This window comes from Taudactylus pleione, unplaced genomic scaffold (genome assembly GCF_031769625.1).
Source record: "Taudactylus pleione unplaced genomic scaffold, aTauple2 ptg000005l, whole genome shotgun sequence".
Lineage (NCBI taxonomy): Eukaryota > Metazoa > Chordata > Amphibia > Anura > Myobatrachidae > Taudactylus > Taudactylus pleione.
In genome coordinates, this window is record NW_028284408.1 from 23104395 (window position 1) to 23122171 (window position 17777).

General features: G+C 39.7%; 1 protein-coding gene across 2 annotated transcripts in view; it reads right to left on the reverse strand.

Moving 5' to 3' along the window:
* Positions 1-9902: 9902 nt before the first annotated feature.
* ADCY6 (adenylate cyclase 6) overlaps positions 9903-17777 on the reverse strand; it is a 208836-nt gene continuing 200961 nt past the window's right edge. For both annotated transcript variants that reach the window (XM_088478990.1, XM_088478923.1), the window contains 6 exons: positions 15825-15857; positions 15022-15151; positions 14487-14750; positions 12259-12463; positions 10435-10559; positions 9903-10031 (listed from right to left, as the gene is read on the reverse strand). In XM_088478990.1, coding sequence (XP_088335116.1) covers positions 9903-10031; positions 10435-10559; positions 12259-12463; positions 14487-14750; positions 15022-15151; positions 15825-15857 — 886 coding nt within the window. The remainder of the gene's footprint in view (positions 10032-10434; positions 10560-12258; positions 12464-14486; positions 14751-15021; positions 15152-15824; positions 15858-17777) is intronic.

Consider the following 17777-nt stretch of genomic DNA (forward strand, 5'->3'; position numbering starts at 1 on the left):
CCGGCCCCTTTTGGATGCGAGCGATCGCGGCTTAGCGTCCGGGTCTGAATCGACCTCTTTGTTCTGCATGTTGCTTCTCAATTGGATTTTGTTTGACCAATGTAAAATATATTGAAGGGGAATAGTTACATGCAGTGAAATGATGATTGTTTGGGGCGTACTATATAGGTGTGTAATATAGGGATTATTTATGAAATCAGCATAAAGGAAGACACATTCTGTAACCTATAGCAACCAGATATTAGATTGCTATCAGACAGTTTGAAGCTGGTATCTGATTAGCTGCTATATGTTACAGCATATCACTGCTCTATGTTGCATATTATTTCATCTGCCCAGTAACATAAATAAACGTCGCAGCTATGATACATAAGTGTAATGCCTAACATGATAGATCAAGTGCTTAACTTGCCAGCAAAATAGAAAGAAATATTGTACCCATCCTATGACGCAAATAAAATGGAGTAGATTATAAAATTAAAAAACATGAAATGTTGATGGTAAAATGAGTAACTATTACACGATAATATTAAAATAGTAAAGACACTGAATGGCATTTTATTTGAAATTAAATAAAAATTATTTTTATTGTCCATTCTCACAAAATCATAAACAGTCACAATGGGTATAGGCAGGTATTAAGCTGCTGTATGAGGTGGGCGTATCACCAGAGTTGTCACATTGTGTCACAGCTAATGAGGGGACATGGCTTAGGATGCTTTCCCAAAGTCAGCAAACAACCTCCCACTCAGACAACGGCCACCTAGAATATACAACAAGCAGCAGAAATCTCAGTGTCAATATATAAATCCCAGAATAGGCTTAGAGTGTACCTGCTGTCTACAGAGTGGAGGCAGCCATGTTGTATAATAGGTCCAAATACATAAGAATGCAGTGTAGTCATTTTTGCAGTTTAGCTGGTGCATATAAATGAGGCCTTGGAGAAATACAGTCCACTTCATGTTCATTTTACAGTATTTGATCAAAACATACTTTAAAAAATATACTACTCTGCAATAAATATTAGCTTATAAAAAATGAATAAAAACAGATGTTAAGAATTGCATCTAATATGTAGGAAATAAAGAATTTCATGGTATGGTTGGTGTAGAATAAAAAATGTGAGTGACAAATATTTAATTTCCTTAACAGTCCCTGGAAATTAGGGACAGCTGGCTACTATGTTAAACCTGCGTTTTTGCATATACTGGTTTAGTTCAGTAGTACTCAAACCCGGTCCTCGTAACCTTTCACTTGTGATTCTGGAAAACATGTGCTGTTTGGGGTCCTGAGGACAGAGTTTGAGAACCTGTGGTTTAGTTCACAAAATGTCTCTCTCCACTCTGTATCGGTGACAAATAGTTTAGCGGTGTACTTGCCCGACATTTTATAATTACAGAGAAGTCTATAAAGGATTATTTTACAGTGACATACTGACAGTCCTTAAAACTAAAGTAACAATTTCGTAACAGTTGAAGTTGTTAATAAAATAGTGTTCCTATGTGTGATTTATTAAAGTAGTGCAGAAATTCTGGTCATGCATAAAGAATGACGTAACATATTACAGGAAAACTTCTAAAACTTAATTTTTAGATGCATTAGCATAGGGGACCTTCTCCTACTGTAGTGTTATTTAGGGTCAATGAGTAACCATTTTTAATATGCCAGGATGTGCGTGCGTACTGGCATTTCTTACGCTGTGAGGTGGACTTTATTTTGTGGAGTCCTGCTTAACATATTAATAAGCAACAAACATTCTATTGTGTTCTTCTGTAGTGTGGAGCAACAAAGACGGGCAGGGAAGGGAAACCGCATAAGAGACAAGAAACTAAGATAAAACGGAAACAAGGACAGACTGAAAAATGGAGGGAGAGACACAGGAAAAGCGTACACAGAATGGTACAGGTGATAACACAAACAACTGAGTGAGGATTACACATTAAAAAAAGATCAATATAGGAAGGAAGGGGAAAAAATATAATGAATAGATGTATTGTGATGAAAGTTTATATGAAGAATATTCATATACTCAACATAAAATATTCCATGCAAAATTAATAAAAAGTGAAATGCAACTTTGTTTGCTGTTTTAATAAATAAATTGCATTTTGTTTTGTATTTTTGTTACAATGTTAAACCTATTTATCATTTTGGTCAGACTGATTTTATAGCCTCATTACTGAAACTGAGAAAGTGGATACATCTTTACACAAATAGCAACATAATAAAGAGGAGAAACAGAATGACACACCCCACCGTAGACAACTATACAGTCTATTAAAAAAAAATATATGCTCATGTATATTTAATTTTATGCAACTTTTTAAATTATATTTTAGGTCCCATTTAAACATTTGGAATAAAGTCAAAACATTTAAAAAGATATTTAGGGGGTGGGGGAAATCACTTTTTCTCGGGACTAACGGTGGCTACACACTAGGCCGATATCGGGCCGATTTGCCTTATTGGAATGACAAGTAGTCTAGTGTGTATGCACAATTGCACGCTCCCGCGGGCGACATACGAGATGGTTTGATTGACCGTGCTGCATGGTCAAACAAACAATATTTTTGTGCAGTGCATTGTATGGAAGAACAGAACAAGGTATCGTTCCGTCGTTCACTAAATCGCCTAGTGTGTACTTGCAATCTGTGATGGTCCGACCATCTCCACGATTCCCGCTTATCTTAATGTGTACCCACTCTTACCATGGGCTTTAGCTCCCGGGTTAAGTGCCTGGAGTTATTCAATTATATCCCACAGCTAATTGAATTACACCCTTAGGGGTCTAGGTAATAAAGAGAGATAAAGTGGATGGAGATAAAGTACCAACCAATCAGGTCCTGTCATTTTTCAAAAACAGCCTGTAAAGTGACAGATAGGAGCTGATTGGTTGGTACTTTACCTTTCTCCAAGGCTTAGTACATAGACCCCTTAGTCACTTATACCAGGGTTAATATAATCACTGATAGATAATTTGGTTGTGCACTTTGCTGCAATGGTATTTATTTTATACCCACACCACTATCAACCATCACCGATCAGGATTTGGATTTCGTTTGTGTTTAAAAAAATTAATAAAAATGTAAAATATCAATCTGCATCATTTTGAACCTATAGAAGTATTTTTGAAAATAGCCTTTAATAAAAAATAATTCCAAACACATTTGTAAGATAGTCTTCACCGTAGATTAATTGCAGCATGGAAAGTATTAGGGAATATTCCACTTAGCCACCTTTGACTATTGTATAACTCTGTCTGCAACCTCATGTTAATATTTGCCCTGAAAATGCTACAGAAAATATCCCATAATTCTTTGTGCAATACACTCTGACTCATGGTATTGACCATTACAGTGTGCAACCGGATTGTGCTGCAAGCATTAACCTATTACTGCTCTGGGGAACATCTCCAAAATAATTAGGATTATTTATAATGCCACTGGGTACGTAATACTTTATATAGCTAAGAGTTATAAAATGTTAAATTATGCAATTTTATTTTAAGTAGGTCTGGGTCTGCAGAAGGTGGAAATAACCATTTTATTGTAGGTTTAATGTTGCACGCACACATAAATATATGCATGTAATCAGCATGTTATGTTTGTGAACAAATCACAATTGCTGCTAGTTTAGAAGGAAGAATACAGTGATTGGGGGTCAACCATGGAGCAAACAAGGAAGAGAAACAGCTTTCTGGTTTACGGTCATTGAGGAATTACTCTATTCCTTCACAAAGAGTAAATGCCTGCTGGTTGCTAAGGAGATATAGTTATTCCTTATTAATACAGCTGTGACTGTGGCTAGGTTCAGGACACTCAGTATCCTTGTTCTACTCACAGTTGTATTGTCTTTTTCATATATTTTAGGCTTCATGGTAACTGCCACAGTTTCCATAATGCCTTCAGACTTTTCTCATTGTGCTGGAGGTTTCATAATACAAATCTGACATATTGTAGGATGCAACAAATGCCATATAATCTTAGGAGCTCATTCAGACCTGCTCGCAAGATGCGGCCGCTCGCTGGCAAAAAGGGGCCGGATATTCTAATTAAATGCTCGCACTGCGTGGCGTAAGGACGCCCTCTATGTATTAGCGAGCTACTGCACTGATCGCTCACTAGTGTATAAAGACACCCCCTTTCCCCTAGCAACACACGTCATCTCCTGGAATTGTAGGATTAATCGGTAACATCGAGAGCCATCGGAGCTGCTCACAGCCCTTTAGGTAGCCTTTCCCCGCCACCAGAACTGTGATCAGTGCTGGCTGAAATACATGCAGGTGACGTCTACAATGATGCTACTTTGCTAATTATGCACGCCCTTTAAACTGCGTTTTGGCGGCCTGACACGCCTGCGTCCGCAACACCACTCCCCTGTTCACAAGCACCTTCCCGTTACCACCCACAAACGGCACTGTCAGTCACTCAAAGTAGCGCTCAGTCTTTGTGCTACGAGCGCACGATTCCCCTTCGCTGAAAATGGCTTGCGCACTGCGAATTAAATGCATGCGCACTGAGCAACATTCGCCCGGCAGCGAGCGATCGCTCCTTAGCGACCGGGTCTGAATCAAGTTCTTAGTGCCATGCTTTAAAGTAGGGACAATATATTACTACTGTATTTTCAGAGGCGGCCTTAATTCTACTCCTAAACCAGTTTTATTAACACATCCCATATTGGTGGATTTCTCTTCACAGTATTTTATATTTAGTTTAGCCTGTTTACCTTAGTCCAATATGAAAAGAAACAGTGCTGTGAGCGAACTTAAATACGTTCAACCAGAATGATTGCTAGAAATGTCTTCCAAGCACCTTAGCTGTGGCTGACACACACACATACACACATACATATGGCCCTTATCAGTCACACAGAAATACTGCACACCTGCTACATATCATCTCTGCTATAGCAGTCTGCGCTTACAAGCAAATGCTGTGTTATATTTCTATACATATAGAAATCATTTTCTCCAGTTATATGGGCTGGCCTAACAGAATCCTCTTCTATGCAATAATATACATTTTACTTCTACGGGATATCTCCATCGCTTTTGGAGCATACACACGGTCAGATTTGTCAGATCTGTCAGATGAACGATTTTACCAAAGATTTGAATGATTGAACGATTTTTGACTGCATTAAAATGAATGGAATCGTCCAAGTCTAACTGCAAACACATCAGATGTCAGATATCGTTATCTGACCATCAGGAAAGCGCATCGTTCAAATCGTTCATCTGACAGATCTGTCAGATATGTTAGATTTTCCTTCAGATGTGAACGATTTTTAAAATAGTTATCGTTCAGATCTGAAGAAAAATCTGCCCGTGTGTATGCACCATTTGGTTTAGAGCCGACTGAATGTAATCTCCAAGACCAGCTCCCGTACTTCTACTAATCATTCAAAAGACCTTAGATTCACTCCACTCTATGAGTTCACTTCAACAGTGTCATTAAACATGAACAGAATATATATATATATATATATATATATATATATATACACACACACACACACACACACACATATATATATATATTCCAGAATTTGTTTGTACAAAAGCAACATATAAATATATATATACATGTACATTCAATTATAACCCCACCTGATATAACTTAAATATATAGATTATATGATATATATTTAAATTATACTTTATAAATATATATATATGTAACTTTGAAACATCTATAAAATTATTAGACCTTTATGCATAATGGAATCCACTATTATAGAATTTAGAAACAAAAACAAATGCTGTGAAGTCGCATATATCATCATTTTCATTGTCTTGTTATTATCTACTCTGATGCACGATGAGAGAACACATTTGACTTCACAACGCCCAATTTCCTCTTAAACACGAATATAGTTTATGTACACTGTACCAAAAAGGTTTTAAAAAAATAAACCACATTTATAACTTTCTTCGACAGAGCAGTCTCCCTTTATCTAGAGAAGGGTCTCGTTATTCAGAATACCCTTTTCACTAAAATATGGCACATAGTGTTAAAAGTCTCTTTCTTGTGAATGTGTGAGAAGCTCCAAGGGTTAAAGCACATGGACTACAAATGGGAACTATTGTTTCCTACACTGGCTATTGTACCCCATAGCAACCGATGCCAGAGTGTGCCACCAGCTACACAAGTTCTGTGTCATTTAGTAATGAAGTCACCTCTTCCAGTGAAAGGAAAATCGTAGTTACAATACAAAGTACATAATGTACAAAGTATTTCTTGTATTCACAGATAACCCACAATTAAGAGAACCAGCTGAATGATGCACTCCTGATTTCCTGTTCTACAGAACAGACATGAGTGTAACGGCACCCATACACTAGTGAGGAACTGCCGCCATGGCGCGATGCAGAGATGCCGAGTTGCAGGATCGGTAAAATCCAACATGTTGGATTTCACGGATTTGCTGATTCCGATCAAAATATGATCGTAATTTGCAAATCAGTAAAATTTAACATGGAGAATTTCACCGATCCTCCGACGGATCGCAGCACGTCAATGGTCGCCGGTCAGCCTTTTCGACCGGTGGATCGTCATTTCCCATCCAATCGCAGGATTGGACAATACGTTGCCTGGTGTATGGGGGCCTTAAGGCTATTGAAGTGCACAACAGGAATCCACACAAACCTGATAATGTCTGCAGCACAGCTGAGCACAAAGTAATACTCACTGGTTATCTAATTAGCTTGTAACAAATAGGAACTTCTGCAAATAGTTACTTGTAAAATCTAATCACATTAGATCAACATGTATCTTGCATACAGTTTCCCTTTAAATGAGGCGCAAAAATCATTGTTCCATAATTCACTGCATAACCTCCTGGATGAATAAGAGTGTTTTCATGAGTTAACATGAAACAGGACACCGACATTACCTCAGTACACCCAGCCAGCTCTATTGACTTGCAAAACTGAATGCACTAAATACTGTTTAGGCCCAGTCTGCTGTGGTTGATCTCTATAGGGTAGAGTCAAATTATTCAAAAACATTCACAAGTAAGATTAGGGAAATAGGATTTTAACAGCAGTAATTAGGTCTTGCAACTATATTTAAAACAGTGAGGACCTGATCATGCTTAAGGGCATGGGTAGGCAACATGTGGAACTCAGCTGCTGTGGAACTACACAATGACACCACAGCAAACCTATGGCAATGCACGCTGGGACTTGTAGTTCCACAGAAGCTGGAGTGTCACAGCTTGCCTACTCCTGCTTTAGGGTAGGTAAGTACTGGCATATGGAATGCATGTTAAAATGCATATAAACCCCATTGTGTTTAAGTTTGTTTTGGATATGCGTTTACCAGTGCATTCTATCTGTGACTAAACATATGTTTAAAATATTGTTCTAGCTAAACGTATATGTAAATGCTTCTTAAACACATCAGGCTATGTTCACAATTTGTTCTGGTTGAGATCTAATTTTTAGATTGCTTTAACGCACTGAAATGGAACAAGGAGTGTTCAAAATAACACACTGCAGCCTCATTTAGAATAGAAACATAGTAAGACCGTAGTTATAAAGCCAATGGGTACACAACCTTACTGCTTGTTGTGGTGAAATCAGCAACATGCTTATAAGAAAAGATATAGGCATTATCAGCCAATGGTCAGAAAGGCAGGATGCATATGAAAAATATGGGATGTGGAGATATGGTACACAAAAGCAAAATAGTAGTAGCTGGGAGACTGGTATATACTACAGAGATGTACAAGGCACTTCACTCTCCTTCCCAAGAAGATGCTGGATCAGCGAAGTCCTTCAATTTGGGGTTACTGTACTGAATACTCATGTTGCATACAGTATGTCTCATGGCAGACTAAGAGAGGACCTATACATAGACTTACCTAACTAGCAGTCATTCCTGAAGAGAGACATTACAGGCATCAGCAAGCTATGGCTAATCTGGCACAGACATGCTGGGACTTGTGGCTCTCTGACTGTTGTGGAACTATATGGTAATAAGTGATATACTTCTTTCCTGCATTTATGGATATCTCTGTTGTGTGGATGTTGGTACTGTAGTTATTACAAAATTAGAGGTTTTACCATTTAACAAAAATAAACAAAGACCTACTTTATGGAGATTTGACGTACTACCTCCTCTTATCCAAAAAATACTTTTAGTGTTGTTTGACTGAAACCGTGAAAAATACATGACAGTGCCAACACAAGCAGCCCAGTGTATTCTTGTTACCCCCCCCCCCCTCCCCTTCTTTGGCACCAGACATGGAATTGCACGCCCCAAAGGATATTCCATTCTAATATTTTACTTAAAGATGTCTGATTTAGGTCCTTTGTCTGGGGGATCAAGACCATCTATGCCTGAGACTAAACCTTCAGAACACCTGATCCCGGCTTTAAATGTGGTGAAACAGGTTGAAAGGACCCAAGGTTATTAGTTATAACCTCTACACATTTGAGGCATAGCTATATTTCTTGAGTTATATTTCCTCTTCTCTCTACAGCCATTGTCATTATTTGAGACTCTGTGTAATCCTTTAACCGCTTGAGTCAAAATTAGGCAACTCGCTGGTTCACAAATGATTTTGCAGGTTGTTCTGCCATTGAAAAGATTTCCCTTACTGCATTCAATGTGAAAGTTCATCTTAAGCTGAGATCCCGTCTATTAGGACTACAATTTGATCAAGCATCTGATGGTTACAGAACATGTGCAGTGCACCAATTCTGCAATTTAAGGATTAAGGCGCTGGCTATCTTTGCAGCCTGAAAATTCATAGGCCAGCTAGTACCTAACACAGTATGTGCTGCCTTCAAGTGGATGAGGCGGTTTTCCCTGGTCTCCGAGCCCGAGACTCTCTTAATCCACAGGCTGGAAGTGAATTTTGGCAAAAGAGAAAGTTTCCAGACATCTTCACAGTGAAAAAAAACCAATTGCGTTGTTGGGTGTGGACACGCAAGCACATTGTTCTTCTCACCCCTCTGCTTATGTAACTCCACAAAATGAAAAGGCAGTTTTGGGAAGAAGCCAAAAAGGCAGAGACTACTGATGTCTGTTGTCAGGATGTATTTCCCCATGCAACTCTCCCAGGATGCTAGGGGATCTCAGAGAGTCTGTCGAAAACACTTCCTATTCAGAACAGAAAGAAAAATGCAGTAATGTGGAACCCCCTGAGAGTTCCAGGTTGGAATATCACCTGCTCCTTTTTTGACAGTCTCCATTACCTGGAGGTGAGAAATTGTAGCACATGAGAGCAAGTTGGGACATGGAATGGAAGGATAAACTCAGCTGCAGAGATTTTTTTGCCCTTGTGTGTCCCTGCAGGTGATACAGGGGGTCCTATGGAGTGGAGAACCATCTTAATCCCACCTGCTGCTGGAGACATGTCAGTCGCTCACAAGAAAAAACATACAGCGCATAAAAAGGTACAAGGCAATGCCCTCGTTCCCTGCTGTGACCTGTACTTCTGGCTCTTTGGTCAGTTTATAGAGAAGTTTTTACCAAGTCTATTGTAAAATTGTCATCTTGCTTTGTTTAACCCAATATAATACAAAAATAAAGAGAAAGATGAAAGAAAATAGCATAATGTCTCGTTCACAATAAATAACTTGTATGTACCGCCTGTGAGCATATATATATTTTTCCTTTTTAAGTGCCAGCGTGAAAGCTGCTTCTCTCGTCTTTCACTGTACAGGTGAGTCAGTCTTCTGGGCAGGGTAGCACAAACAGTGAGCACAGCACCATACAAACACGCCCCTTGCCAAGCTCTCCATCTCAGGTGCGAGGCCTTGGCACCACAGAGCCCCCTTGCACCTGCACTGCTGCAGATGATGTAGGTAGCTTCCTTATTGTTCTGGATACTCTGCATGGGGTCAGTATGAGGTTTCTTGTTCCTCCCTCCCCTAAACGCAGAGATTCCTGCTAACTGCTGGCTGGACCATCATTAAGGAAGTAGGTGGTCATTTCACCTTTGCCTTTGACTTTAACAACACCCCGATACTCCAGTTGATAACCTTTGGTTGACAACACCTGGTACAGATCAGTTGTAACCTAAGGAGAATAAAAGTTTGTCTTGTGAATATAGTTATCTAAAAGCACTGAAGACCCAAAAAATAGATGGTTAGCAGTAAACTGAAAAACTATTTTCTAACCAATACATTTAACTGTGTTCCATGGCATATGTATAATAGTGAATATGCACCTACTGAGTCGCCTAACACTGCAGATTCACACAAAGGCCTTAATGATTCAGAATCAAGAGCTGTGGGTGATCCCAGTTAGGGGACATTACTGTGACAGCTACTTGATAGCAGGCTATGTTAATCTTCTTAATGATGATCAGATGACAGAATAAAACTGCACAGATGGGTTAATAAGAATTGGGCTCTGAAATGGGTCTCTGTAAGTGATTCTGAGGTCTAGGTTCAGAAAGATAAAACAAAGCATAAGTCACCTGTATGCGGTCTGGGACTCCAGTGCTGTCCATTCGGCTTGCTACATTCACAGTGTTACCCCAAATATCATACTGGGGCTTTCGGGCTCCAATAACACCAGCAACCACAGGTCCGATGTTTAGCCCTGTAGCAGACACACATAAAAAACCAATAAGATACATTTACAAATAGGTAGAGAAATGCTCCCCTAAGCTCTCTGTATGTCCTTGTCAACCTAATGTGTCTGTTCATATCTGTTCTATATTTGGTAGCATGTATAAAGTGGTTGCAATCTACTGATGATGTTTTTATCAGTGTTTAGTTTACAAGATAAAATCAACAAATAAATCATATAAAAAATAGTAAAACACAAACAGGAAACCCAATTTCCTTACATATTATTTTCTATGACATGCAAGCTAGCATATTAGAACCCAAGGAAACTGGGTGTGTGAGGTGGCAGGGGAGGCTGGGTATATGCAAAGTACTAAATATACCTGGGCAACTCAAGAAAAGGACTAGAACCAAAAGGTGCTAGATATACTATCTGGTACACTCTACCAGATAGTATATCTAATCAGTGGTGTTAGATATGACGGCAGTTACATTACCAAAACAGACACAAAGACCTGTAACATCCCCTCCCAAAAAAATAAAGAAATGGTAGAATTATCCTATACATAATATAAGTCACCAGTGATCATATAATATTGGCTTTCTTGCATCCTTGCAAACAGGCAATGTAACACAAACCAAAGTAGTTTGCAAAAAATAAATAATATACAGGTACAGTCAGGAAAAAGTATTATAATATGGGCTGGGACTACTTTATCATATATTCATTCTAATATAACTAATTAGGGCAAAATGTGCAGGAAAACAGAAGACATTACACTACTATACAATATTGCCTGTATATGCATAATACAGTGGCTGCAAGTTCTTTAAGATATAATTAAGTTAACCACAGGGTTACTTGGTCATTCATGACAAAACAAAGACATATGAATGACACATGCTGTGTATGGCTGCTATTATTATCTAGAATTTAAAAATGAAAACATTTTACTTAATGCAGTACATACAATACAAACATAAAAAAGGCACGAGTGTGCTTGGAGTTTATAGAACAGCTCCCATGCAAGCATGTGTACTAGCTGTAGTGCAGCTTAGAGTTTCATGCCTGATCTGGTAACGCTGTAAATACAGAACAGTCATATGGAATAGCAGGGTGCAGCTAAGGAACACAGGAGAAGAAATGTACCAAGGCTGCCACAGAATGTAAAATGTAATTAGCTTTAAAAAAAAAAAAAAAAAAAAAGGTCTGTGTCATTAATTGTGTTATATGTCCCTAGGTTTCTACATATCTAGCAAAAAAGCAATTAATGCATTAACATTGTAAAAGAACATGGAAGGATCATTTTATCTATTATACCTAGTAACCTTATTTCAGCATCAACCGAAACAGAAATGCTCCTGAAATCAACTGATTACTTTTCTCAGAATTATGAATAAACAAGCTCGTCCGACTCACGTAATAAACAAGGTGCTTTCAGATGGGCATTAAAGATCACACGGGTTAGAAGAGGAACTAAGCTACAAGAGCCAGTCATGTAAACAAGGGAAGTGGGGACAGCCCACTGCACATCTAAAGAGGAGTCTAAGTCACTATGGCATTGATATAGCCCTTATGAACGCTGTACTTTTCTAGCTAGAATCTTGCATCATTTAGTTGCTGCCATGTAAATATGCTAAACTGACGGAAGTAAGAAGACGGTAAGCTGGAACTGTGGTGGGTGTTTTCCATTATAAGGAAAAAAAAAAAATACTAATGTGATACTCACCAATCTTCATCTGGAAGTTATTGAAAGAGTGTTCATTTATATATTTCATCTGCTCCATCAGCTTCATTGCGTAGTCTGCCAAGGCGGTAATGTGCGACTTGCCTTCCTTGTCGTACGTTGTATCATTTAGGCCTGAAGCTGCCATATAAGTGCTACCGATAGTTTTGATTTTCTCTAACTGTCTGAACTTTTCTTCACCAATGATCTGTTGAAAAAATGACAGGAAACTAAACACCAGCTCTAAAGGTTTTATGCTGGAGACATGAAACCAACTGTTTCTGGATTCCTACAGTGAGTTAAAGGTAAAGCCTATTCCCTGCTGCCAAATACTGCAAATATTAGTCACAATCCTATAGAATTACTGAGAATGACTGACAATGAGCGTTTATTAAAATTTTGCAATGTGTCATTAACAAACAATTTTCCTGAAAAGTAGGAGGATCATCTAAGGAAACAATGAGGGTTAGTGAATTACGAAAGCACAGTGCATACCAAATTTTCATGGACCTGTCTTATTATTGATGCATAAGACTATGGCTTGGAATAATACTCAATTATTAAAGCGGTGTATAAATTAGACTTATGCTTAAATACAGATGAAGAAAAAATACTCTAGACTAGAGTTATAGCATAAAGAACTGAATTTCATGATGATGTGCCTTTAATTTTGACTGTCAGTAAGTTGCCAATCCTTGTATATGCCCAGCAATAGGTCATAATATGTGTGCATATCTGACATTACCATTACAATCACTGTGGAGGCATCCAGGATACTAAAATACATTAAAATCTACCTACCACATGCCATGCATTCAAATAACAAAACTTCCGGAAGCGGTCCCCCACCTCACGATCACTTTACAGTGACAGCTTTGTAGGTCTCTAAAAAGACCTATAGTGCCATAAAGGCCTGTAAAGATTTCAAACTGTTGACATATGAACATATGATGGAGCCGCAACTGATCAGTAATTAACAGGCATATTCCTTCATATAGTATGCCTACATAGAACATTCCCGCAGGCTTTTGGGGATCCGCAAGGCTGTTATTAATTGTTTACTCTTACTGCAATATGAGTGGATTAGGCACCAATGAATGTGAGTGCTTTACTTATTTTATACATCGGTATGAACATTGTTTTAACCCAGATATTGTAGGCCACATCATACAGGATAACAGCTGTCTACGCAATCTGAATTTGAATCCCTAATAAAGCAGAAAAGTAGATTAATATGTACCGGGCTATTTTTCAGCAGAAACACGCTGGAACCCAGTTCCTGAACCCCTCATTAACTATGATGTAATGTCTTAGGCCAAAATGTATTTTCCATAAGATAAGTTTTATTTTAAAGACCCATTTGAATGCCTTCTTTTCTTATACTATATATATGTATTATATATATATATATATATATATATATATATTAATTAGTCTTTCACCCCATAAAGGATGTTTTTATCAATGTGCAATGTTGCTTTGATTTAAGGCAAAACAATTAAACATTTTATTCTCTAGCAGTTCAGGTTTAGAAGAGGGACAGGAGAGGATAAAAAGATTTGTAAAATACAATGTCTGGGAAAGTCACGACATCCAGGAAAGGAGGCGGCCTTCACAGATCCTGCTTCTCTTGTGAAGTGAGTGGGGCCTTCATGATGCAATTCATGTTCCTCCCTTTGATGCAATTAGCATCCCTGAGCAGCGGTGGGTGGGGCTGATGAAGCAAAAAATAGATTTAGGGTACTTACCACTAGCTGTCGGCATTCTAACCCAGTTGGGATGCCGGCGTTGGGATTCTGAGCTCCGGCATCCCGTACCCAACCCGAATTAATCACCCCAGCTGGTCTGCTTAGGGTGTTCTGAATATACCAAATGTATGTTTCGCTTATATTGGCTTTTTTTAAGTGGCTATGGCACAAGGTGCAGTTGTTGATATATTACTGAAAAATAAAGTATTAAAATGTGTAGGCAGGTCCACGATGAGAAGCCCAAATCACCATTTTTGTTTTTTTAGATCTATATGTACGAGGGAGGATGCTACTGTGACATCTGGTGTCCAATAGCCTTTTTCTCCAAAGACCTGATGATTGTACACCAAACACCGAACAACTGAAAAATTCCAACCTCAACATTTCAAACAATGATTCGAGGACCAAGGTTGATGGAAGTAGAACAGCATGAGGATTACCTAAGACTAAACAAACACTACATGTAAGGACGCTTCTCATCACCTCATCAAAGTCGGCAATGATCTCGTTGAGCAAACGGAGGCATTCTACTCCCTCATTGTTGGCCTCAAGTTCAACATAGAACTCTGAGAAGTTACTGATTGAAGCGAACATGACAGCCACGCATTCGCAGGACTGGTAGTACAGCTCATCATTTCTATGTTCCCGAGCCAGGAAGTGGGCTGCAACATCTTTGGGAAGGATGTTGTGCAGAAGACGCCGATTATATGCTTGCAGCTCTTCCATATCCTCCTTTTCACCAGTTGCCTAAATGAAAAAGAAAGAGTTCAATACCATACATTATCAAACCTTATAAAGCGCACAAGTGGAGGCAATGCACGTAGCAACCAATCAGTTATTAGCTGTCATTTATCTATGGCATTCTATAAAATGATAGGTAGAGCATGAGTAGTCTGGTAACACATCAACTTGTCCTTTATAGAAGGTTTTTCCAATCTCCCACTGGTCTTTTAGTGGAGTTATTGTTTAAACATTTGCATAGCTATTAATGGCACAGCACAAATTCTGTCCCACATACCTGTAGCTTCCAGAGGAAATCCAGCCGAGCTGTGGACTCAACTTGCTGAGCGTGGAGATACAGAGCCAAAACGAAGACAGTCAAGATGACAGGAGTCACATACTTCAGAGGTATTTTACTGCCCACAAGACTGGATAAAAAAAACATCCAACAGAAGAAATGCATTACAGACATTGTGGGGTCAAATAAGCAGCAGTGCAGGATAGGTTGGTCTGTCAGCTGCATCAATAGAACAATGAGTAGCACGTGGATGTTCTGTGTCAGCACAAGCCAGGTCATGCTCTAAAAGTCCAGTGAACAGAACATTCACTCCAAGGATTCCCATGTAAGTGGAAAGGCTCTCTAGCGCTACTCCTTGTTCTAATGAAATATCCTGGGGAGAACCTAGGCCAAGCTGGGCAACTCACTGCTAATTAAAATGATGGTTCACTCTAAAACAACCTCTACTATATTGTAACCAGCCTCCCCCCATGCATACACCCAGGTCTCTAGAATGAAAGAATGATGGAGGAATTGTAACATATGATATGAGCTGCAGCAAAAATGAACAAACACCATATCAAAATCTGATGCTACCAAGACACTTGTGTTAACTTTCTTGCTATATACAAATTTATATTATTACATATGAAATTGGGAATCAGATCATATTATGACTATGAAGGTCAATTACACCACACTGTTGGCATTGAATTTATCACCTTGGTGGCCATGCCAATAGATAACCAATTATACACACATTTAATGGAATCCTAGAACTGAAACAACTTAATTTGGGGAATTACTAAATTTACCTTACTTACCATTGCTCACCTTCTTGAGTTTGATTGAAGGAACTGAAACAGACATACAATAAAATTGTATTAGAATAGGCAACAGAAGTACTAGCTGTTTGCTTTAGATTAACACTGGTAGGGATATGTTTAATAACCAGACAGCGGGGATTCTGGCGGTCACAATGCAGACACCGGCATCCCGATACTTATCAGAATACTGTGCCGGCATCCCGACCGACGAAATTAAGTAGCAGGGTTTCGGGGAGAGTTAGGCACTGGGGGGAGGATTAGGCACTAAGGGGGAGGGCTAGCTTTAGGCACCGGGGAGGGTGGGTTCGGTATAGGCACTAGGGGAAGGTTAGGTTTAGGCAACGGAGAGGTAGGGTTAGGGGTTAGGTTAGATATACTTACCTTCAGTCGTCTGGATGCTAACCTAGTCAGGATACCGGCGTCTGCATTCTGACCGCCGGCATCCCGTACCCAACCCCACTGGTATATCTGCTATTTCTTGTCTTACTGTTAAGGTGGGTACACACTGCAAAGATATATCTACAGATCGAGTGATCTGCAGATATATCTGTAGATTATGATCGTTCATATACACTAAACGACCATCATCTTCCAGGCAGCCGCAGGTCCCACTGGCCGGGGGTTGCGCTGCGACCCTCTCCCAGCGGCTGCCGCTGCATGTGCACGCTGCATGTGTACACACTTGCCAATGGACAGATATATCTGCCATCGGCTGTGCATCAGAGCCGACGCAATATGTCTGTGAACAACATCGTTCACAGACATATCACTGGTACACACTGGCCAACGGGCACCAGATATATTGGCCGATCAATTGTCTTACCTCAAAAACTATGGAGTGGATGCTCTCATTATACTAAGTTTAACTCCTTTGCAAGGTTAGCCTGCATGAGCCAAATGAGGTTCTGTAACAGATTTCTGAGTCTTATTAAATAATCCACCACTGAAACAACCTGAAATTGTTCAAGGTCCCCAGAGAGAAAACAGTAGTCCTCTAAGCAAACAGGAAGCTTTGCAGGTAGTGGAACCAAGCCTCCCCTCTCTGCTACAGCATCTACTTTGAGGTCCTGTTGAACTGTTTTGAGTTGTAGAATGCAGTACAAGGTTACCTACCCCTACACTATTTCTAGTCACTGGGCCAGTTCACTTATGAAGTGCATCCCTGCAATGGGCCAGACCTAAATGGGCAATCCTACTCTGCTAAATATTGTTAGCAGTGTGTCTATCTTTGCAGACAGACCATAGCTTTAAGATGCTATGTAGCGTAATCATACACATTTAGAATGTATCTAATCTCCAATTTACTGGGCACAGGCTGGGCACTTACTATGCCTACAGACATTTACTGGAAAATGTTCCCAAACTATGGCCAAGGAGCAGAGTACGAGCATTGGGACACCCAGCTGCTGAAAAACATCACACAATTAATGGATAGCCCGGACAACTTCTGACACAGGGGGCCAGAAGCTGTGCATCAGTAGCTTCTGTGTTCAGTTACAACCATGGCCCTGCAACAGCGTTCAAAAGCACGGACACGCCTGCGGTCGCTCCCTGTCACTCACTCTGCATTGGGCCTGTGTAGACACTGCGATCACACTGTGGAGTCTACGCGTAATGCGATGCATACGCATATGCAGTATGCAACATCTGGCCATCTGCGAGCGCAATCGCAGTTGCGATCGGTAACGAATCAGGCCCTATGTCCTTCTACTTTCACATTGCCCACCATGCATCACTGAAAAGCAGCTGCCAACGTGGCATCTCATGCCTTCCAGAAATTATTCAGAGCTGAGCTGCCCTGAACTCCCTCCTGTGATCATCATATACTTTTAGGTTTGTAGGTGCTTACACTGGGGAGGGGCAACTGCGGTGGAGTGAATATAAGAAGGGCGTTTCACTGCCGCTAAAGTCCATTGAGGCTGGTGCTTCTGCCAATCTGGTGAGGCAATC